Consider the following 23,546-nt stretch of genomic DNA (forward strand, 5'->3'; position numbering starts at 1 on the left):
AGTGCGCTTTTTCCGTGCAACAAATACTGAAACAATAAAAATCCACTTTCTTAATAAAACTTTTTAAAATCCCTATTCTATTCGATATCCCTTTTTGGCTCGGGTATAAGTTCTATGGAGTTTAGCGGCGCCACATTCACAGAGACGTACCTAAAATGATGGACGTCTGGAATACACCCAAGAGAACTATTAATCTTAATTTTCGAAGCGGCACCGAATGATTTATTCTATTTTAATGAATTTGAATAAACGAACTTTTAGGTCCAACTTCCACGGGCTTAGGTAAATCAGATTGAAGGCATAAACACGGCAAAATAATTTATAACCTCTGGAAGTTCGTAAGAGAAGGCGAAATGAAATGGAAATAGAGTTTCTTGGGGGTGGTAATGGGGGAAGGCCCCATTCGTAAATGGAGTTCGGATCGTTTAGAAGGTAAAATTTTTTAATGAACTTTCAAATAGAAAGGAAGTTTAGATTTAATGGGCTTTTGCTTTGGCGATGACGAATGGACGCGCAATCATACAAGAATTTCTAGAGGGCGGGCATTTTTTATGAGCTATTTTTAACAGGCATTGCGTGGAATAATTGGTACAAACACTAAAACTAAATAAACATGCAAACGAGAAGCTTTCAATCACGTATAGGAGATTACTTGAAAAATTCATCTGTATAACAGATTTTCACGTTATTAATACCGAACGTGACACAATTTGTTGACAATAATTTAAATCCGAATAAAGTTTACTTAGTAACAACAATAAAAATGATTATAGCGCATACGAGTACATTATTTGAATTTATGCTGTTTTTTTGGAAAAGAAAATCTTCTAGAGCAGAAGGGAATAATTTAAGGAATTTTATATAAATTATTGGATTCTTCCTTAGGCACGCCTTATTAAGAAATTGGCTCATTCTCTCGTATTTTGGAATCTGATTAACGAACCAATATTCAAAATATCTGCCTTAGGAATACAAATATAAATTATAGGAACAAATTGGGTGAAAAGAATTTGACGAAGCAGAGGGTAGATTTTATTTTTGTTTTTCCAATTTAGCGTCTTACACTGTCACGTTAATGGCAACTCGATATCCAAAATCCCAGTTTTCCCTCATTTTCATTCTTTTGCTGCTTATTTTCATTTATGTGTTCTACAAAGTCTTTAAATATATTTTTAAGTTTATTGTAAGTAAGTAATAAGTAGTAAGTAAGTAAGTAATTAAGTCACTTAATCATTTGCACCTTTAAAAAAGTCATGTGACTAAAAATATCAATTTAAACGTAAAAACTATATATTGTGAATCATTTTAAAACTAAAAATCGGTAATGTGACCCTCAGATAATCTACAAAACCACGTGATCTTTAAAAATAAATTTGATGATTGAAAATTGTCTCGTGACTATTTTCATTGTATAAAGAGTCACGTAACTTTAAAAATGTCATTATTTTGACATTCAGAACTGTCACGTGATATTATGAATTGCATTTTTAAGACGTGACTTTTAAATCTAAATTTGATGATTGAAAATGAAACGAGTCACCTAACTCTCAATATTTTGACATTTACAACGGTCACACTTTTTTAAACTAACTCTGTGAACCGATTTGCCAGTAGATCACAAGATTTTAACCAGACTTCTTGATAATATTATCACGTGACCAATTAACATATGTCACTTACCAAGTTATGCTTTGAATCATTTGCAATGAATCAATCTTCTTATCATAGGATTTCTATGTATAATTTTTAAATTTTCATACCTTTAGAGAAAATAACTTCTGCGCATACACAAGCCCGAAAAAAAAAACAAATTTGGATAAGAATAGTCTTAATAATGAATTTGAAATTATTTTATCTAAACTTACACCATTTTGTGTGTAGTATTTTCAACATTAAACTTACGGTTTTCACATAATTAGTTTTCCATTAGTACTAACAAAAACTTTGTTTTATTATGTGCCACTGACACTATGATTGATTAATGCATCAATCTTCTGAAATACACTGATAATACTACAATAAAAACGCGTACGTGTTTATCAAATTTCAAATTAAATAGCCGGACCACGCAAATACGCCACAAAACTTGTTTTGGTCCAATATGAAGGATTAAATCATAATTTTAATCTGTTGGGCAAATATTTCCTGGCTGGATTAACATCAATTAAAAATTCGATTTTACTCTGCTTGGCGTGTAATCGGATTTTCGTAGCGGCGAAATGCTCATTGAAATTTTTGTTATTGATGGAAATTTCTGGGATTTTTTCCATTACGAATAGTGATAGGAAACTCTAATGCATTAAACCGTAACCGTGAAGCTATTTGTTAATTAACATATAATGTGACATGAAAGAAACTTATTAAATAATATCTGAAAGGAATTCAACATCCTCTGTGATAAAGGAAATCAGTTGGCATTCAGGAACAAAAAATAGAAAAAATTAATTATATAAAAAGTAATGGAATTTAATAAACAGGGCAAGATTCCGGCCATTATCGAGAGGTCGGCATTGGAAAAGAAGGGCGAGAAAAACAATGAGTCTTTACAGAATGATTAATGATGCGTCGCCGAAAGCATGTCTTTAGGAAAATGTATCGCCTGGAATAATTTAGAAGAGTGACAAGCCCATCCATTTAATTAAATTAATGTGAGTAATCGATTTTTAATAAACTTACAGTCGTATAGATTGATCCGTGAACATCGTCACACAATTGCAGCAAAATTACCAATCGATCCACTATAATCAAGAAGCTCAACACGATTTGCAATTTTTTGCCACGTTGTGCCTTTTTTAGTTTTACGGATTCGAGGTCTGAAAAGATATGAGAAGGCTTTTTTGCCCCCGTTCCAAAAGCAAAACATACATTGGCCTCTGTCATGTATATCAAAACTCGGAAATTGATTTTCTTCATATATAAAAGATTTCTTGCTGCGAATAAAAAAGCTTCTTTTATTGCCGTGATATTGAACTTACGAATGGCAAAGAAAACGCAAGATACGGTAAGTCGTTTTTTTGCCGGACTTCATAGAATAATAACTAGGGAAAGTCCGGAGAAAGAAGAAAATGTTATTGATAGTTAATAGTTTTTGGTTAAACGACCACTTTAAAGTTGTTAAACCAACATTAAAACGTAATAAGTTAGTATTAATTAATCTTTAAATTGACTACAGTCTTGCTGAGGTTGATTCAAAATCATTTCGTAATAACTTACTGTTATTTCTTTATTTTTGCTTTGTTTGCAGATGCAATTAGGCAAAAAATTTACTAAGTTTTATTAAAATTTACAAAAGTCCTAAGCTTGCCAATATCATATTTATTCTACGTGGAAAATTGGTTATTAATTAAAAATACTTCATTTGATTTTCCCAATTTCTATGGATTACTTAGTTAGAAATTCAATATTCAGCAGAAAACATTTTTTTATTTACATATATTATTAACTCATATAACGTATTATTTACTGACAATTATGGGTACAATATCCAAAGAGGAACGGAAATGAATAATTTTCCAAATGGGACTGGTACTTTGTTAAAATATCAAAATTCACTATTATTTAATTGCGCCAGAACCCGTTATTTTATTATTGATAATATACCATCAAAAGGATTTTCTATTTGAAAGGATTATATTTATTTACTAGACAACCAATAAATTCCTCTCATTTATTTAATATCTATTGATTATTGGTAATGTAGCAAACAGCTTCAGCGTTGAGAAATAATTACACTGTATTTATATTAACGTAAAAATTGATTTGACTCCAAACAACATTTCCCCGAATATAAAACTCTTTAAACATGATTACTGAAACTGACGGCTACATCAATTAATCACAGTTACCTATATCCAAACAGGAAAAAATGCTGTAAGATTATTGGGGGTTTTAAGAGTAAAACGGTTAATATCTTTTACAGAAGGGAGCTACTTTGTAAGCATTCCAGTTAGATTAGTAAGGGTTAGTGAAACTGCAATTCATAAAGCAGTAATCAAAATGTAAACAAAATAACAGTAGAACAAAAGATAAAAAATATTTGAAATAAGTAATTGAGGTAATATTAGGCGCAATTGTAAAACTCACATCCCTTATTAGTTTACAGAATGTATTAATATTTCTATTAAATATCTTATTTACTGCAAATTCGAGTAAACTTAGGTAATTGCACTGAATTTCAGTTTTTTTATTTACAAAATCTAGTGACATTGAAAATTGATAGTTTATTTCAAAATTGTCATTCTCTTTATAGTCAATATTTTATTTTCTGTATGAAGCAGTTAAATTAAAATACAAACTCTGCACGACTCAATACAACGAAACGGGACAATTAATTAATAATTTATATTTTAAATATAGGAAGATTCTATTTAACACGATTTTGCATATGCACATCTTAAAGTAGGGTAAAAGGAGAACATTGAAAGCCCTCCATTTTTCCTCCAAGTCGGTATTAGAAACAAATTGAAATACGATGAAAGCTACTTTACAAAATACAGCCGAAATAAGAGCAACAAAAACTTTATGGCTCTTAAGGGAGAGTATACGGAAGAAAAATTGGTTTGCGACTGAAAATATTGAGAAGGCAGTAAAATGCGAGTTTGTCTTTATTTGATTTCCGTACGTCTCGCGTCAGCTTTTCAGCTTTTAAAATTACGGAAGACACTTTCGACTCGGAGAATCGGGTTTAGACTGTAGATGGGTTATGCCGACAACAATTTCGAGCTTTACCGGTAGGAAATTGGAAAGACAACCGAGGCACTACATGGAAATTGGTGACTCTGCGCTCGAAATATCCTTACAGTTCACATGCTTATGTCTTTTATCTTTTAAAGACGACAACGTCTCCATTTTTTAGTGCTTTTTCGTAAGGTTAATTTTGTGGTTCATAGTTGGTTAAACTGGCACTGTCCTGTTTCAGCTCGATGTAATGATAAGTCTATGTATTTTCCTAGTCTTCTCTACAATCAAAACACTAAACTTCGCTTATTTATTTACATTCACAGATGTAAAAATAAATCGTGCCGCATACTTCCTCGCATTTCGCCTCGTCGGCCCTTGTAAATATCTTATGGGCAATTCTCGTTGTAAAGCCTTGCTCCGAATTCAATCTTAACTGTTGCCGGTCTCACGTGCGAAATGCCCCCATTCCGGAGGCTTAGCTTAAGCTCCCAGACACCGATTTTGCCCCGTTTTCGTCTCGGGGTACAAATCTTGAACACATATTCCTCGCTTTCATGCGCCACGGATCTGAGAGAGCTATAATATTTGACTAGTACGATGTGTTCGCGAAGGTAACTGCAAATAAAGCTCCGCTCTGACTTATTCGAACACTTTTTCCCAATATTTGGAACTGGTTTGCCATCCTTTTGATTCTGAGGTAGATTTAAGATTGAAAATCAATATTTGATATTGCCTATTTCAGTCAAGCATGATAATCAATTTTGTTTTATCAATATGATTTCTCTTAACTTTAGATAAAAATTCTACTATTTTAATTAATTAGTTTAGCGTAGAAGTAGGATATTAAATACAGGGTGTCCCACGACGAAAGACATCGATTGATATTGGAAAAAGTATAAATAGGAGAGTTTTGAAGATTTGGCAGGATACTGATGTCGGCATGCCCAATCTAACTAAAATATTTTCAAGATGGTTGCACTTTCGTTTATACCGGAAGTCGATCACAACTTTCTTTATTTTAAATAGAACACCCTATATATTATTACATATTTGGATTCGTCACAAAATTCTGACCAACTTTTGTGTACAATGCCCTATGCCTATGTCTAGCCGTTTTCGAAATATTTGATGTTTTTGACGGAATCATTTTGAGCATTAAAAATTACTATACGTTTCAATTTACTTGCCTATACCTAAATCCAACCCATTTCGGTTTATTTGAGAATTAACCTTTTTTTATTAGGCTGCATGGTTGCACCAAAAGCTATCAAGCAAATAATTGAAAATTTAAAAAATACGGGATCTGTGAAGATAAAAGCTATTAAAACAAAACCAATCCTTAATAATACAAATGTAGAAATTGCAATTTTGGGCTATTTTGTTGCAAATCCAACTTCGTCAATAAGACAAGTTTCTGTAGAATCAGGCATAATCCTAAAGCTCAATTGAAAGGATCTTGAAGAAACATAAATTTCACCCTTTTTCATTTAAATTAGTGTAACACTTAAAAGAGGTTGAATTTCCGAAGAGAGTGGTTTTTAGTGAGTTTTTGCTGACTAGTCACTATGGAGAAGAATTGTTTTTGAATAATATTATTTAGAGCGACGAGGCCAAATTCACTCAAAATGGAATGTTTAATAGACATAATTCACACTACTGGTGTGACATAAATCCACACGTAATTAGAGAGAGAAATTTTCAAGAAATCTGGAGTTTTAATAATAAAAAATGTTTATTCTCAAATAAAACGAAATGGGTTAGATTTAGGTATAGGCAAGTAAATTGAAACGTATAGTAATTTTTAATGCTCAAAATGATTCCGTCATAAAAAATGTGGGTTTCTATTTAAAAAACTTGAAATTTTTCATTTTTTTTAGTGGCAGGTTTATGATTTTTTTTTGACGACCCTGTATACAAATGAGTCATTACGCACCCTCAGTTTAATAAAATGATCCTTTATTTACAACCACCCAAAGTTTCATTGCAAAATGAAATACGGTTTTGACAGAGTGCAAAAATATGTTGAGCGTTGCAACTGTCACTTTTTTGGAAAAACATCAAATATTTCAAAAACGGCTAGAGATAGGCATACGGCATTGCACAAAAGTTGGTCAGAATTTTGTGAGGAATCCAAATATGTAATAATATATAGGGTGTTCTATTTAAAATAAGAAAGTTGTGATCGACTTCCGGTATAAACGGAAGTGCAACCATCTTGAAAATATTTTAGTTAGATTGGGCATGCCCACGTCAGTATCCTGTCAAATTTTCAAAACTCTCCTATTTATACTTTTTTCAATATCCATCGATGTCTTTCGTCGTGGGACACCCTGTATATCGAGGGTAAGTAATTCAAATTTGATCCACACCATTAGAATCTCAGAAACTATAAGAGATATGAAAAAGTTGAAATTGGACTGAATTGCGCAATTTAAAGCTGAACCAAATGCCGATTTTTTGTTTTTATTTATTTCTAACTTTATTTGAAGAGATATCCGTAAACTAAAAGCATCTTTTACTATTTACCATTCCAGATTAGAACAGAGAGAGAACTTAAATTCCATTATTAGAACATTTACTATTCCATTCTTATGTCATCCCATTTAGCATAGGTCTTGGAACCATGACAAAAATCATGTAGCAGTGAATTGAGATTGGCTTTCAGTTAGAGAAACCTCACACTACTTAGGGAGGGAGAAGTTAAGGGTGGTTCAGACTGTGACAATAGAAATTAAAAAATTCACAGTCTGAATCACACTTAACTTAAACTCAGCCTAAAATCGACGGTGCGAATGACCAATAGTACTACTTACGCTCTTCACATATCCTGTTCTCTTTGTTCCAAGGAAGCGATCAACATATTTTTGCTGTTTAGTTTATGTAGTTTTTAGTTTTACAGTACAAAGAGTGCAAATTTGCTATAATTGACTAAAATAATAGCTAACTTGTTGACGGAAATGTTACCGGTTGTTTGGGCTATCCACTGCTAATTAATTAAGCTGCGACGTGCACCGGGCGCATCCGAAACCCAGCGGTCTTGTTGACCCAACGAACTGGGAAAAGGACCGGAAAACCGGACCGGTAGTATGGCGAACACTTTCTCAAGTTGTCAGCAACAGAAGAGTCTCAACATAACCTCATTTAATATGCATAAACATCGGGCGGGAATGGTCCGGCGTTGGCCGCCCGTCACCTTCTCATGCATTATTCCGGACCGGCCGGGAAACAAGAACGGAGGCGCCATCTGTGCCCTTCTGTCATGTAAATTAGCTGATTGCAGTATAATTTAGTTTCTGTATTTGTATGGTTATTGCATAAGCCGGGTAGCTCGGAGCGGCCGGTCTCAACTTAATGTAAGCACCAGACGACGAGCAAAACAACAGCAGGCCAAGATCTGTTCTTGCTGTTTGAATATTATCTTCGATCCTTTTTTTTTAAACAAAATGGGTACAAAAATTAATATTCGAATATCGAGCAAGATAAAACGTGCACACAACCAAAAGTTCGAGACTTTAAATGAATAATTCCAGACAACATTTATAACAAGAAACCCATCGGGGTTTTAAGTGCTCAACAGTTTTAAAAGTTCGCGAAGATATCAAATAACACGAAACTTGGTAACGCTTTCGTTTCATTAATTAATCTGAATAAAAATGTTAATGATGAAAGTTTTAATTTATCAATTTCTCGTGCTCCTCCAAAGTCGAAAATGTTTCCCAACTTAGAGGCTTAAATCGGTCTATCTTAAGCACGTGGGGGTGGCTAAATTGCACTTTTAGTGTCTGTTGAAAAAAGTACTTATTCTAATTAGTTGGGGGAGGAATAATAAATGTGTGTCGTGATCGATTAAATTATGTGCAACAGAATATTAAAGTTTAGAGTAGACTTAAAGAGGTTTAATTTTCTAGTTTGCTGCAAGTATTGTGTGAATTATTAAGTATTTAGTGCTTCCTTATTTGTAGCTATGAACAGTAAAGTGCTGAAAAATAGTTTTTCTTCTGTTATCACTTTGTGCATTGTTACTTAACTATAGCATAATATCATAGAAGATTTGAAAAGAAAATACTTCAGTGAAATAAAGCTAGTTTCAGGGTGGAAAAACCGGCAGTAAGAGAATGTTTGCTTTTAAATTTTAGAGTAATTTTGAAAAGTATCCTCAAAAAATTACTACAAACTTTTTTTTGATGATTTTGGCAACGTTGTTCACAACCACCAAATTTTGTGCCGTACACAAAATACAAAATACAAATACAAAAGTCAAGCTAATCGCAATTGGGATGTTAAAGTCGTAAACCATGTCAAATCAAAAGGTGGAGATTATTACATCCAATAGAAACGCTGAAAGTTAACTACGTCATACTGCCCGCGAAATAATCAATGGTCGCATTCGTTTTGATGCTCCGTGGGGCGAGCAGAGCGAATTTGACGTCACGATGACGTAATTTGACAGTTGTTTTAATTATATGTTCTATATGTTTGTTGAGACGAATTACTCATTTTTTTCCTTTGTTTATTGGGTCTTCTGTCTCACACAAAAAAAACACATAATTGTTTTAATTATGATTTTGTAAAATTACGTCATCGTGACGTCAAATTTGCTCGGCTTGCTCCGTGGAGCGTCAAAACTAATGCGGCCAATTTAAATCTAATCAGAAAACGAAAAAACTTTAGCAAGTTGGACTTTTGGTTAAAATTTGAAAAATATTATATTTTTGCACTAAAACCTTCTATTACAAATAATAAAAATGTATTATTTAATTTATGGGATAGGCCCATATACAATCAAAAATTATTTATTTTCTCTTTTGTGCCAAAACTGCCAAACTCAAATTAATAACCCTATTCCAATTTTAGTCTTCTGAACACTTATTAATCAGAATCAGATAAATCTAAAACTATAACTTTGTATCTGAAGCAATCTAGAAGCTTCTAGAAGCTTTTAGAATAGTTATTAAACTTCCAAATGTTCCTGAAATAGTCTAAAAACATTTCAAAATCTTCAAAAGCACTATATAATCTCCAAAACGCTTGAAAAGCAGTCGAAAGTCTTCCAAAGGAATTTAGAAACTTTTAAAGGCTTTTAGAACAGTCGAAAAGCGTCCAAATGCTCTTCAACTAGTCTAGAAGCTTTCGAAACCTTTTAAAACAGTGTAAACGCTTTCATCTGCTTCTAAAACAGTTCAAAGATAAAAACGTCTAAAAGTTTTTTCGATATTCTCTTTATAGGTCTAAATACCTTTCAAATGTCTAGAAAGTTTTCAAAAGCTTCCAATTCATTATAATAACTCCAAAATGCTTCTAAAGCAGTCGAAAACAATTTAGAAGCTTCTAAAAGGTTTTAGAACAGTCTAAAACTTTCGTTCAAAAATCGTCTAAAAATCTTGTTCAAGAACAGTTTAAAAGCTTAAAAATAGTTCTAAAAATGTCTCAAAAGTAGTCTCGTTATGTCAGAATTTCAGTAAATAATCAAATTAGCAAATTAGTAATATTTATAAATAATAATGTTATTTGCTCAGGAGCAATGTAACTTAGGGCCGGTACTTTTAACTCCGGATAAATTTATTCTTAAGATAATTTCTATAGAAATGACAAAATTGACCAGTAGTAGCGTCTGATTTCACGGTTTTTATAGACATTTTTTGGAGATTAAACCTTAATAATGAAAGTAAATGCTTTAACTGACGAATACAAGCACTGATAAGCGTTATGTAGACCAAGAATATATTGATATTCTGTTCTGAAAGTTATATTGAAAAATTAGTATAATTGGCTTTTCCTTAGATAATCAGTAGTTATGGTCATAATATTGCCTTTTAAACCAATAAACATTAATTACCCTGAAACAGCACCAGACAGTTTTTTCATTATGGAGAATCGAGCCGAATTGAATCAGAGTTATTTGCTTTGTCCAATTGATTAGTGGATTAGTTGCATTTACGCGAAATTGTCTAGAGCTGATTGTGCCTAATCCAGATTGATTTTAGAGCAAACATGCATATTACAATTACTGAACTTTTCTATAAGGAATAATTATTTTCATTATGGTTCTAATTCAAAAATTTAAATTACAATATTTTCCACATAACACAACCAATTCATTAAGACAAAAAATGTGTCGAAGATAGTGGTCATCGGTCAGGCTATAATAATCTCCTTAAAGCTCCAATACCTAGAGAAACAATACCCGCATAATCCAGGCTTGTAGGTTATTGAAAGCTTTAACCCCAATATAATCCAACGATAAATCGCCTTGGAACAATGGTAAATCTAATGCGATGTAATTCGGTCATTAATTAATTTCGTGTTGTATTAGTGGTACTTTTTCTAGTGTACACTTACCAGATATTCCATCGTAGGTCCACCATTCCTGCCAATTATCGCAGTCAACTGAAACAATAAAGCACTTTATTGAATATGTCTATCCAATTAGAAGTAACATTCATACTAAAACATCAAATTGCCAATATTTTTTTACGCTCAATTTTCATTGCTGAACGTATTACGAGCCCCCCATAAAATACATCTTTCTCAGATTTCAGAAGGGTGTAAAGTCGGCAAAACATCGGTTTATTGGAATATTGTCGTTCCAGCCAACAACTCTCGAGCAGTTTAATAAAACGCCTGCAGATCTGCTTAGTCGACGAAGATGCCGAGAAAAGCCTGCAAAAGGTCAACTATTGCCGGAAATATTGGTAGTTAATTCGAGATGAGATTTTCGCTACGACAAAACGATATTACGACAGAGCAAAATGCTCGTTTGTTGATGTTTTATTGGATAATTATCTGTCTACGTTTTTAAAATTACATAAGCTCATCTAAGACTAATTACTATTTAAAAGCAGCAAGCCATCAGCGTTACCTTGCAAAAAAGACAACATAAACTTAAAAGCTTCTGTTGATATATTTTCTTAAAGCTCAACATAACAAAATCGTTTAGTTGAAACAGCAATTTAAAATTCAAGCAAAATACGGGTAATTACTCAGGCGTGCAGTTAAAACTAGAAAGAAACAGTTTATTTCTTGGTGTTTTGAGAAGGTTCCGTTTGGAATTCGCCACACGAGGCTAATCAGATAAAATAGAGCCGTTGTTGAATTAAGCATATACGGCGAACTAAAGAAGTAGATAATGGCTGAAACATTGCTGAAATTGTAGCCCTAGCGCCTACTTTATTATCAACTTTGCAAAGTAAGCAAATAAATTTCGCAAACAACAACAGAACGATTGTTCCAGATATAAGGGGTTTTCTTTGTTCTCGGTCCCGTTCTAAGTCTGATTTAGTGGTCAAACGCGATTCGTTATCGAATGGCAAAGGTGTTGATTAAACAGTTTTATTGCCGCCAAGTAACCGTAGGCTTGGCCCTAAGTTATTTCAGTTACCTAGTTAATATTATCTGTCCTATTAAGTTTATTTGTATTAATAAATTATACTGTTATTATAGTTACCACTGTGCAGTAAGTACTAGCAGTTAGTATAACAATGATGAACTACGATAGGAAATAATTAATAGATCTAGTTATTAAAATGGTTTTTGAAATAATGCTTGCTAAAAAAATCTTTATTTGGCAAAAGTTCAATTTCTATTGTTTCCTTCATACATCATTTTGAAACATGGCCCCCTTATTTCGACTTGTTTGTCATCGTTCGAATCGTAAATTGCAGCTTGAGCCACATTTCGGCGGTTCGATGGCCCCTTTTATAAAGCAGCTAAACTGGCGCCTAGACTAACAAAAACTATCTGGAATGATGCTGTTTGAGGGGGGCGCCAGACTGGCTGGCTCCGCAGCTCTTCCTGCAGTCGCTCTATTGTTACGACTCAAAATAAAAGCTATAATACGGATGCAAAAGCTGAAACCAAATAAACATATTGATTTCCAGTTTTTGAATCAATTTAAAGTTATATTTATTTTGTTGAAATAATTTTTTTTTTGAGGAGCTCAGCCTGCTAGAGATCTTTATTGTTGTATTCATACACAGCTACTTCATAATGAACTTATGTTTATTATATGAAATAACAACACTGTGAACGCGTTCTAATTATACTTTCAGCATTATCAACGGGTGAGCATATACGTTAATTAAAATGCAGCTTTAATGAAGCCGCATTTTTTACAAATTGACGATGCAATGGAAATGTAGAATAATTAAAATTTTTTGCTAACCTGGAAAGCCTTTCGTTAAGTAAATTTTTCCGGGAAGGATTCAAGATTTTTACGGATGATGATACTTGTTTTTTATCAAATTAGGTTAATTCAACTTTGTAAGTTCTCGTTTTTTGCGGTGAACGTAATTTTTATTTATTAAAAAAATTCACACTTTTTTTGTGACTTTTGTGAAAAATTGTGTTAGTTTTCTACAATAAAGCCTAAGTCAGTGGTTTTATTGTGAAGAAGGCTTTGGGTTTTTTACCTTTTATTTGTATTAGAATAAAATGTTTCTTAACTCAATTGTTTCAATTTAATAAATAACTCTTTCCTGTTATAAATGAGATTGTTTTCAAAGATTTTTAAAAAGAATTTTTTAAGCACTAAAGTGCGTTTGAGTGCACTTAAAATTTTTTTGCACTCACATTTCTTTCTTCTCTTCGATTGTTAAAGTAATTACTAAAATTCTTCTTTCTGATATTATGTATATGAGAAGGTAATTTTTTGCAAAAGCTCTAGTTCTGAGTAGTGGTTGCTTTTTCGTTCGACTAGCGTTTAACCAAATTTACTGTGGATTACGTGCGGGAAATTAAGTTGCAACTTTTAAAGGAGAAAGCCCATAAAAGATTGCATAATAATAACCCTCCGCTACTTTGATCTTGAATGCGTCTAGAAAGATTAGACACAGATGGCTGAGTCGGTGCCGGACCCAGTCAAGCAGCATGCTAATACCCAGAGTATGCAATTCAAATTAGGAAGGCGAGTAGCGGCGCCTTGATTAGCACGTCTTCCACGCCGTGGTGCACCGACCTTAATATGATGAGATTCACCGATCACCACGTCTCTAAACTCGAAACTTTCGACTCAATTGACTCAACTCATAAAGTTGTATTTAAAAAAAAAACGAAAGAAGTTCGAAATCGACCATTTTGTCATTTAGTTTTAACTGTTATTATTTATTTAACAAGAGGTTTGGTTCTACCTCTGAAACCAGATTGCGGTAAAGGTGTTTAATAAAAGGGCTTTACAATTTGACAGTATATGACAAAAAAACAACGCGTCAAATATGTTGCATATCACCCTGTATACAGTTGGCTTGATAAGTAAAAGACCTCCATCTAATTGAGTGGGTTCATAGGTCCCTATAAACATCGCAAAAATCATTCATAAAGCTTTTAACGTAATTATAGAAATGGGGGAGGATACAACGGAAATAAAGACACGCTTTTAAAATTTACTATTTATTGTCCACGACGTCCAGGACGATAATAATCGTCGACCGGGATTTTTACGGGTGGGGGACAGCTTACAGATTATGGCACTTAACGCGTCAAATGGAGCTAATTTCACGGGAAGCGACTTAAAATCATAAAGCAAAAGCCGGTTGTGTACAACTGTCCGACCGGCGTTCCACTCGAGGTTGTTATTCATTAATCCGACCGCCGGCATTGTCCCACCTGTCCGCAACACGCGGGCGCAATTTATATCTGCCCACTTGATGGATGAATTTATTCGCCCTCTTCAGCGGAATTGACGCCGGCCAACAAAGATTTACTATTCCGTAGTTATGTGTTTTATTTTAATTTCGGGAGTACCTCTCGCTACCCTCCTCCTCTACCACTACCTCACGGGCCCCTGCTGCCAAGACGGGATGCGCTGATTACCGTTGACGTAGGTCTAATTAATTGTGTTTGAGGAATTCGTTTCTAACGCATCCAAAACAGAGGCGTAGCAGTTTAATAGTTATTTGCGCAACTAGGGAGGAAAGTGCAACTTTTGCTCTAGCGAACAATTTGAGACCCGACGCAAAACGGAGGGTTTCAAAGTTCAAGGGTGTAAAAAGCAGTTTACTCCACAGTTGGTGATTTGCTTACAATCTTGACAACGTTATGAGGTCTGTTCGCAGAGACAATCTCCAACTAGTAATCAGAGAAATAGATACATCCATCCATTCTGAGCATTCTTCAATGGAGCCATATTTCAAAGGCTTCTTTCTAGGTGTCTCATGGTACTTACACTTACGCGTCAACTCCATATAGAACTACAGATCAAACGAAGCATTTACTATTCTGATTCGAGTGTCGATTACAGATAATTTGCTTCCATTTGTTTTACATGTTCCTCGTTCTATTTGTATTCTTATTTCTTCATCTGGATCCCACTTATCATTTAGTACTACTCCTAAGTATTTGAACTTATGGACTTGTTCTAGTATTGTTTAGATAAGTTTGTCATTTATCGTCAATCCCATTGCCTCACATTATTAACTCTGTCCAATATGTTGCCAATCTTCTATATGTTCTGTAATTAGTACGGTATCGTCTGTAAATCTAATGTTGTTAATGTATTTACCGTTTATTTTTATACCAATTTCGACATCGTCTAGTGCTTCTTTGAATTTGTATTCAGAGTATAAGTTTAAGAGCAACATGACGCAGTCTTTAGTGGTATTGTCGGAATATTTTAAGATTGCCTCTTAGTTCCCACAAAGATTGTTAATTATGCGGAACTGCATCTTCTGCAATTCATTCAAAAATGTCTCACTTTAGACCCTATCAATATTTCTTACCATAATTTAACTGCAAAGAATTCAAAGCGATAATAATATTCAAGTTTTTATTAACAAAAATGTAATAAAGTTGCGAGTATTCCTAGACATTATTATACTATACTATTTGAAAAAAAATCAATGTTATTGCAGTAACTGAACATATGTAATAACATCAGTGTTTTACATACATAATTGCATATTCTATCTGCGGTCCTTATTATTATTCTGACCAAAACTCTTGGAAAATTTATTCCGTCGACTTGTACGACCTTCTACGGCACGTCGAGGGAACCGCCGAAAGAGGAAATTGAAAAGTTATACACTTAAATAAAACTTCAACTGTTCAGTATCGAACTGGCGTTAGAATTCTGTGTCTCTCTGGGACCCCACTTACTCGTATACTAACGCAATAAAAGCAGCCTTTTATGGAAATTTTATTTAAAGTTAGACGGAAACCTGGAACATACAAAGATGCTGGAATGGTTTTATCAGCTATTTCAGTTTTCACGTCTTCAATTTTCAACGTTAATAATTATTAATTAATCAGTTTATTTCAAAGTACATCAATTTGTATGCAAAACCGCAAACTACAATTTTTTTTTGGGTCAATAAACGTCCTTTTAACGAATCAATATGCAATTGAACAAATCAAACCAGAAATACAATTCCTCTTCGCTCGAGATTCTGCCGGTTTAAAACTCGTCGATGTCTATAAAATTGTTTTAGTGCTACCGTCAATGTAACCAGAATATTTGATTTCAATTTTAAATTTAAATTTTCAAGCATAATTTTAGAATCCGGAGTATTCAACTCGTTGGGTTTAGATAAAATCTAACAGCATCATTTCAGTGTTTTTTATCATTATAATTAGCAGTTAAATAAATCCCAATAAGATGAACAGTAAGAAAGATAAATATTTAAGTTTTTTTCTCATTAAAAGGGAAGGAAACGAAATAAAAGAATATAACCCTGACGGAACAAAGAATCCCTGGGTCAGCGAAGAAGGCAGTCAGGCCAAATGAAAGAAATTCAATTCGAGTGACTGCGATAACAGAATATCCAGCGCCCGAGGAGATCTTGCCAAATCAAATATCGTGGTAGTTTTCGAGTATTTACTTTATTTCAAAAGTCATGCAAAACGGTGAAAAGTCTATATTTTTGCGCTTTTGTTTTTCGACACTTGAATACGAAAGGTCGCCAGACTGTGCGATGTTTTGCAGGCAAATTGAAGGGTCCGAATTGGATTACATGGTTTTTTTTTCGCAAAGTGAAAACGGACTTTTTCTAGAACTTTGCATAAAAGGAAATGAAACTGGCACATTAAAACGTATTTTCTATTTACGTTTCAATGTTACCTCAAGGAACTGGATTCTGAACATTGCTTAATAGCATTTGGTGCAACATTTTCAGCAGTTTGGCCCACGAGAACCGGATTTTGTGTTAATTTTCCCAAGTATACCACGAGGACATGAAACAAAGGTAATAATCTTAATTTTTAATTTTACAAAAAGAACAATCACAAAATGACTTACAGGATGTCTAAACAAGAGACCACTCGGTTTTTTTTTGTGGAAAGGGATCCCAAAAAAATGTTTTCAGTTTTGGGAAATATTTGCAAGAGAGCGTACTATCAATTTGAATTTAGAAAAAAGCATATTCCGCTAGTTTCTAAGAGATTTTTTTCCATTATACCTGCCTAAAGTCGCTTATTTTCATAAAGAAATGGTGATTTTTACAAAAATTACCATCTAAATTAAACAAACCAAATGCAATATATGACATGACAGGAAGAGTACTAAAAAATACAGCAGAGAGCAAAATATACAAATTTCTAGCTTTCTGCCATTTTAGATTATTTATAAAAAAACAGTGGAAGAAAGGTGGTTCAGACTATGACAATAGCGATGAAAAAAAGAACAGTCTGAACCACACTTAAATTTGGTTTGAACAAAGTTTAAATTGGACGGTGCAAAGTATAACATTTAAACGTCAATTTGATTTTTGCTTTACCCGTGGCTGTTTTTGCCGACAAAAAACAAATTTGCGTTTAACTGTCATGTTCAGTTTCTGTTTTTTTTTTTAGGATAATACCAATTACCTCTGTTTTTGTGAATAACTCCCATTTGTAAAGTCGTATTTCAAACCGGGATTGAGTTTTGTTTTGAATGTTACAGAACGAGTGAAAAAATTCAGTCTGAACTACGTTTAACTTAAACTTGGCTTAAAGTAGACCGTGCAGCAACCACTAAGTTGAAAAGTTAACAGTTTTTGCCAATTTCAAGGCAATTTAGTACTCCACATTGTCATACTTACTAGCCCTACGGTTTGCAGTTTTTAGAGTAGAAGAAGTTTTCTCTCTGTCTGTCCACAAAAATAACCAACTTTAGTCAGGTATTTATAGTAAACCTGATGCAGAAAAACTTGGTCTTTTCAATTACACAAAGCTCAATATTCTACACTCACCACTTTATTTTAAGAGCTGGCCATTTGCAGTTATGTGTATTTGATATCAAGTTTAAGGAAACACATATGCCCTTTCTTGGACATTCTGTGAACTCACCTATCCATATTTTGAGTAATCGCTTTGTTAAAAAGGTCTAGAGCCACTCTTATTTAGACAGTACATAAACTGTTGTATAATTTTCAAATTAATAGTAAACCAAACTTATTCAAATTAAAGCTCCTTTAGTCATTTTTGCAATCCGCACTTCAAACAAATATCAGTGAGGTAGTAAAAAAATTGTTAGAAACCACGTGACTACGAGGAAAACTGAACAATTGAAAACTTTGAGACAATAAATTCACTTTAATCGAGTGAAAAAATTTAACTAAAAGTTTCTCTTTTTTCAGAAAACTGGAAACGGTAATCCGAAGTGTAAGTAGTTAAATGAAAAATTTAGTTTTTAAATTGCCATAAACTGGATAAAATACACATTAAAAATAGATTATCAACAAATCGTAGTTTTGTTGCATTTCAGGTTGAGAAGTTTTCATTAAAACTAACGGAAGAAAAACCAAAAACTTTTCAAAGCTATTTATCTTTTCCAGTTGAAAAATATAAATGTCCCCCCCATCAATCAAACAATATCCGAGGCACTCCCGCGTCGAGCCACTTTACTGTAGCATTAGGTGGCAAATATCCAAAAGATTAATTTTACCAGAATAAATGTCAGAAAGTATATTAATGATTTTCTTCAATTATCAATTTTCCAACTTTGACTTACTGTCTGCGTCGCCATTAGGGAGATAGAAGTGCTTCCTGCGCTAATGGCGTTTGTTTGCAAGATTGATGATCAGATTACACGCGAATCCGTCGCAAACGGAGACCGTCTCTGATTGTTTGCGGAAATGCGGCAACAGCGCACAAGGCCAGCATATAGGGAGAGTCCGGTTTCACGAGAAACAATATCCGGTCCTTAATCATTAAAACAAATCCCTTTCAGTTCTTTAACTTCCATCAAAACATAGACCCAAAAATTAAATATATTCAAATGTACACGCCACTGGCCGACCTGTTTTTCCGTTAATGAAAGTATACATTTCCAGAAAAGCAATTTACAAAATAAATGAATCGCGGCGCTTTTAAATAATCTCCGGGCACTCCCATGCCTTTAATCCTGCCCGCTTTTTAAGTAATAGATAGGAGATTTCCAGAAGATTTACTTTGAAAGTATCAAAGCCAATAAGCACCTAGCTCACCAAAAAAATTGGATTGCCATCAATTGACTTGGGTAGGAAAATAAATAAGTCTTAGTCACTGACACGAGACCAGTTTAATATTAGTATTTACACACGCAATGGAAAGAGCGAAGGTCCACCGAACAATGCTGAATCCAAAGAAACTTAGGTCTACAAAGAACAAAAAAGACCTTCCGGACAACCGGGCACCCTTATGTTTGCTCTTTCTCACGTACAGGGCTCGCATGCCACATTAAATATACCCTCAAAAGTTGCCAGACTTTATCCATAAGGATAAAGACCAGATTATATAAAATCCTAACATAATTCGGAATTCTACGACACACCTTTTACTTAAAAAAAAATAAACTTAATTAATTACGACAATACTGCTGACTGTTCGCAATTTACTGGTAACAAAACCGGCGATTCTGTAATAAAAATTAAGGGAATTTTACGTACTTTTTACCTTTATTTGAACCGGGTTAATCCTCCTGCCAGAAAATAGAGAAATAAAATCGTTTTACGAGCTGAGGTATTTCCAGGTAATCCTTTTAATTTAAAGCTGAAGTTCTCTTTTCCGGAGAAACCGCAGCGAAAGGTGGACGTCTGATAGAGTTGTTCTGTTAAAAGATTAAAAGAGTGTCCGTTGTCGTTCTATTTTTTATTGTAAAACTGTTTGATTTGTAATTTTGCGAACAGAAAAGAAACTTTAAATTGATACTGATTAGTATCACATTTAATACTGACGGTTGGGCTACAATAATATTCTGAAAATGAATAATTCAATGCTGAAAAAAAGTTTGGTACACAATATTAGTAACAGATTCAATTAACTTAAACTTCTCTAGAAATTCTTATTTATTATGCCCAAAGAAATTTCAATGAAACTTTAATATCTGAATAAAAAATTAAAGAATCATTAGTAATTCTTTAAAGGTATTTTGATTGACAACTATGAATACTTTTTTCAACGCAATGAGTGTTGTTTCCTACTAACGTTCATCGGAATAAATTGTCTCGCTAATCATATTCATTTATTACCAAGACCTGAATATACTATAACAATTCGATAAGGGTACCCTACAGGAATTACTGCGTTTATCATATTGGGTCGATGATTAAATTTTAATTGTATAAGCTTCCAGGTATTGTGGTTTCAGTTTGAATTACTAACAATCGGGAGTAATGTAAGATTAATATCGGTTCAAGGAAAATTTTACCGTATTATGCATGTTCTATAGAAATTGAATGTGAAATAACAAAAAAGTGATTAATGTATCTTATGAAATTCTGGTGTGTAGATGTTTTTGGTGAAACGTTAATATGAGCTTAAAGCAAAATTTTTTAAAGGAGCTTGAAAGAGCTGAACTTGAAAGAATCTGATAAGCGATCGGATTATTCTTCATGAAAAGGCGATTTTTCAAATTCGTTTAGACGGGCCGGTAAGACTTTTAATTAAGTAAAGACATTTAATATAGCCGGGTATTACTCAACTTTATATCACCCCTTGAAAGATTAATGAAAATTGAATTCGCTCCCATTTTTAAAACTATTATTAAACGCCGACGTGTGCGAAAAAGAAAGTCAGCTTACGGAGTATCGCTGCTCAATTACTGTTCATTTTTTCCAGCCAGTGCCGTACACTTCCGTTTTCGAGTGCTTTTTATGATAAATATTTTCTCAAAATAGCTGCTCCATAAACAGTTTATTAAACTCTAAAGTTTATCGCTGACGACTTAAGTAGTTCTGTCTTATCAACAATAAAGCTTTCAGCACAAAGAGCCGAGGATTTTGTACTTAAAGTTAACTAGTTTCTGTAACTGCAAACGGAATGTGTTGCTCCTGCACTAAATACTGCTGAACTCAGGTAAACGCCTCAAAAAGGCTTAATTCACTTTTCCTTCGAAGTACACGGGCTCTAGTCATCAAACTTAAATGCACTGCGGATCCTTTTTCATGTAGTGGAATTCTCGACCGACCGTTCGGTTGCCCTTCCAAACTTTTAATTGGATTAGATCTAATTCCGTTTGAGTGACCGCAACCAGAGGAGCCCCAGAACAAATCAATTTACCTCCTATAACTTATAAAGGCGATAGGGTTGGGGAAAATTAGGTCAGAATAGTTTTTAGGAAAAATGTTTGACTAGTAATTCTGTAGTAGTTTCAGTAATACAAAAATCTGATAATTGTTTCCCATATATCTCTCAGCTTTCAGTCAAGTTTTAACTGCCTGAAATTGGAATTTTTTTTTCATAAAACAGCTAATAATACACGTGACCTTTTGAAACTAAATGGAAGTAAGCAAAAGTGTCCCTAATCGAGGTATAAATACCACCACCACTATTGAACTGTATCAATAATCACATAACAAGAAATAGGCGCCCCGTAATTTTCTTTCAATTATCGTTTGTTAATTTGTTTTTAATGGAAACTCTAAGGTTCTGTATAAATATTATTCTTTATTTGTTTGGTTGATTTTCGACTGCGATTGTAAATATAAGAATGGCATACAATGATAAATGCCTTGATAGTGGTGAATGAATACATTAATTATTAAACAGGGATAGATTATCTTATTGATATATCGTAAAATTATACGAGGTGGTCCAGTTTTTGTGTGTCCAATTCACCACTTGATAGCCCGTAAAAAAATAAGTTGCTTAGTGGCGTTGATATAGAAAAATTATCCATTTTTCTGCTCTATTTTTTACGCTCACTGGATATTATTCAAAAATAACAAAAATGTCTACCTGGTTTCAAAGGATCTGGTCATCTAGGAGCTAATTTTTGACACTAAAAATAGTTTAAAAAAAACAGGATTTTTGGACAAATTTTTACTGGCGATCAATTTTTTAGACTACAGGTAGTGTAAAACTGAACATTCAAGACTTGTGAGAGCCCAAATTTGTACTGATTAGTCTAAAAACTTGTTACTAGGAATAATTGTCAGGCTACAATCCATTGTCGAGTGTCCGAAACTGGATTTTAAGCACTAAAAACAGTCCGGAATCCAAGACAAAGATTGTTGCGCATAAAACTCGATTTTTACTACTAAAAATAGTCTAAAAGTTGACTTTTAAAGCTAGAAATTACTTTACTAAGACTAAAAGATCTAGATCTATTTTCTCAATTGGTATACAACTCAATTTTATGAATTAAAACCAGTCTAGAATTCAATTAAACAGTAACAGCCCAAATTAAATTTTCGGACTAATTCAATTTTAAAAATTAGTGTTCAAGACTAATATCGTAGGATTTAGTACCAAAATTTTTTACTTTCATTACTGAAGAGTCTGAAACTTTTACTATTATAAATAGTCTTAAACTGGATTTTTCAGTTTTAAAGCACTAAAAATAGTCCGACTTTCTTAGAAATGTTCCAATTTTTTTGCACCGATGCAGAAGCTTGAAATGGCATTTTCAAGACTATGGGCAGTTAACAAACTGTCTTTCAGGCCTGATAAGTCAAAAACTTGTGAAGATAGTCTTGAAACTAGATTTCAAAAAAAAAGCTTGAAGCATTAAAAACAGTCTAGACTTTCAAGAAATGCTCGAATTTTTAACTCTAAAGTGTCTACAAGGCAATTTAATAGTGACAAAGCTTGACATGACATTTTTAACTTTAAGAAAAATGTAAAAATTGTTATTTAAACTTGGGGAAGATTTTTGACATTTGAAACTTGGTTTTCCAACTAAAGTCTTTCAAATTGTCTGGAAACTATAAAAACGGATTACAAGGAAATTTTGTAAGCTTCTTTAATCAATTTTTACCGTTTCAGGAAAATAAAATTTTAATTATAAACATACTCAATGAAATGATATTAACGAACTATTAACATTTTAAGAAAAAATAAGAATTATAATTGATTATGGTAACGTAATAAGTATAAAACCAAAATGGTTTTCCATTATTTTTAGGTTGATCCCCATTTTAAACGACAACCATTCGTGACGATTTTCAGATATGATTTCATGAAAACAACAACTTTTTGCATTAATGTCAATGTCTGTAACTTTAAAAGATTGAAATGATTACGGAAAGACCTCGTGCGACTAACATTACTTATCATAAAGTTTATTGGAGCAGTCGACCGACTTGATGTAAATTCGGTCGACCCTTTTCAGTTTTCGACCCACTTTGCATATACATCGTAAACAGTAATTTGTTAAATTTTGACATTTTCGAATGTAAATCGACGCAGCAGTGGGGCTAATTTAAATAAAGGATTCGTCCGGAAAACGTGTTTCAGTTTAAACTCTCTCGAGTAGTTTTTTTTCTGTATTTCAGTAACTGTTCATAAAATTAGGACAGACATTACTAAAATTACTAATTCTCTTTCGGTTTAATACGTAAAAGTGAAAAGCCCTGCTTTGATCGTAGATAAACGACAGTTAATCGTGGGACTAGTAGCAATTGTTAAGTGGTTTTGTTTCCTATTTTGTTGACAGTCAATAAACGTAATTAATATGTCATTAGAGTAGCAAATATATT

The 23,546-nt window shown here is 33.2% G+C and overlaps 1 protein-coding gene across 2 annotated transcripts in view; it reads right to left on the bottom strand.

Moving 5' to 3' along the window:
• Positions 1-23,546, bottom strand: part of CARPA (Carbonic anhydrase-related protein A) — a 92,595-nt gene that overhangs the window by 57,203 nt on the left and 11,846 nt on the right. Inside the window, exon 2 of one of the 2 annotated variants that reach the window (XM_081981952.1) lies at positions 11,020-11,067. In XM_081981952.1, the coding sequence (XP_081838078.1) occupies positions 11,020-11,067 (48 nt within the window). Of the gene's footprint in view, positions 1-1,902; positions 1,997-11,019; positions 11,068-23,546 lie in introns of those variants that run through there. The other variant, XM_081981953.1, reaches the window with a different exon arrangement.

This window comes from Ips typographus, linkage group LG6, assembly GCF_016097725.1.
Source record: "Ips typographus isolate SLU linkage group LG6, UJ_Ityp_2.0, whole genome shotgun sequence".
Taxonomy (NCBI): Eukaryota; Metazoa; Arthropoda; class Insecta; order Coleoptera; family Curculionidae; genus Ips; species Ips typographus.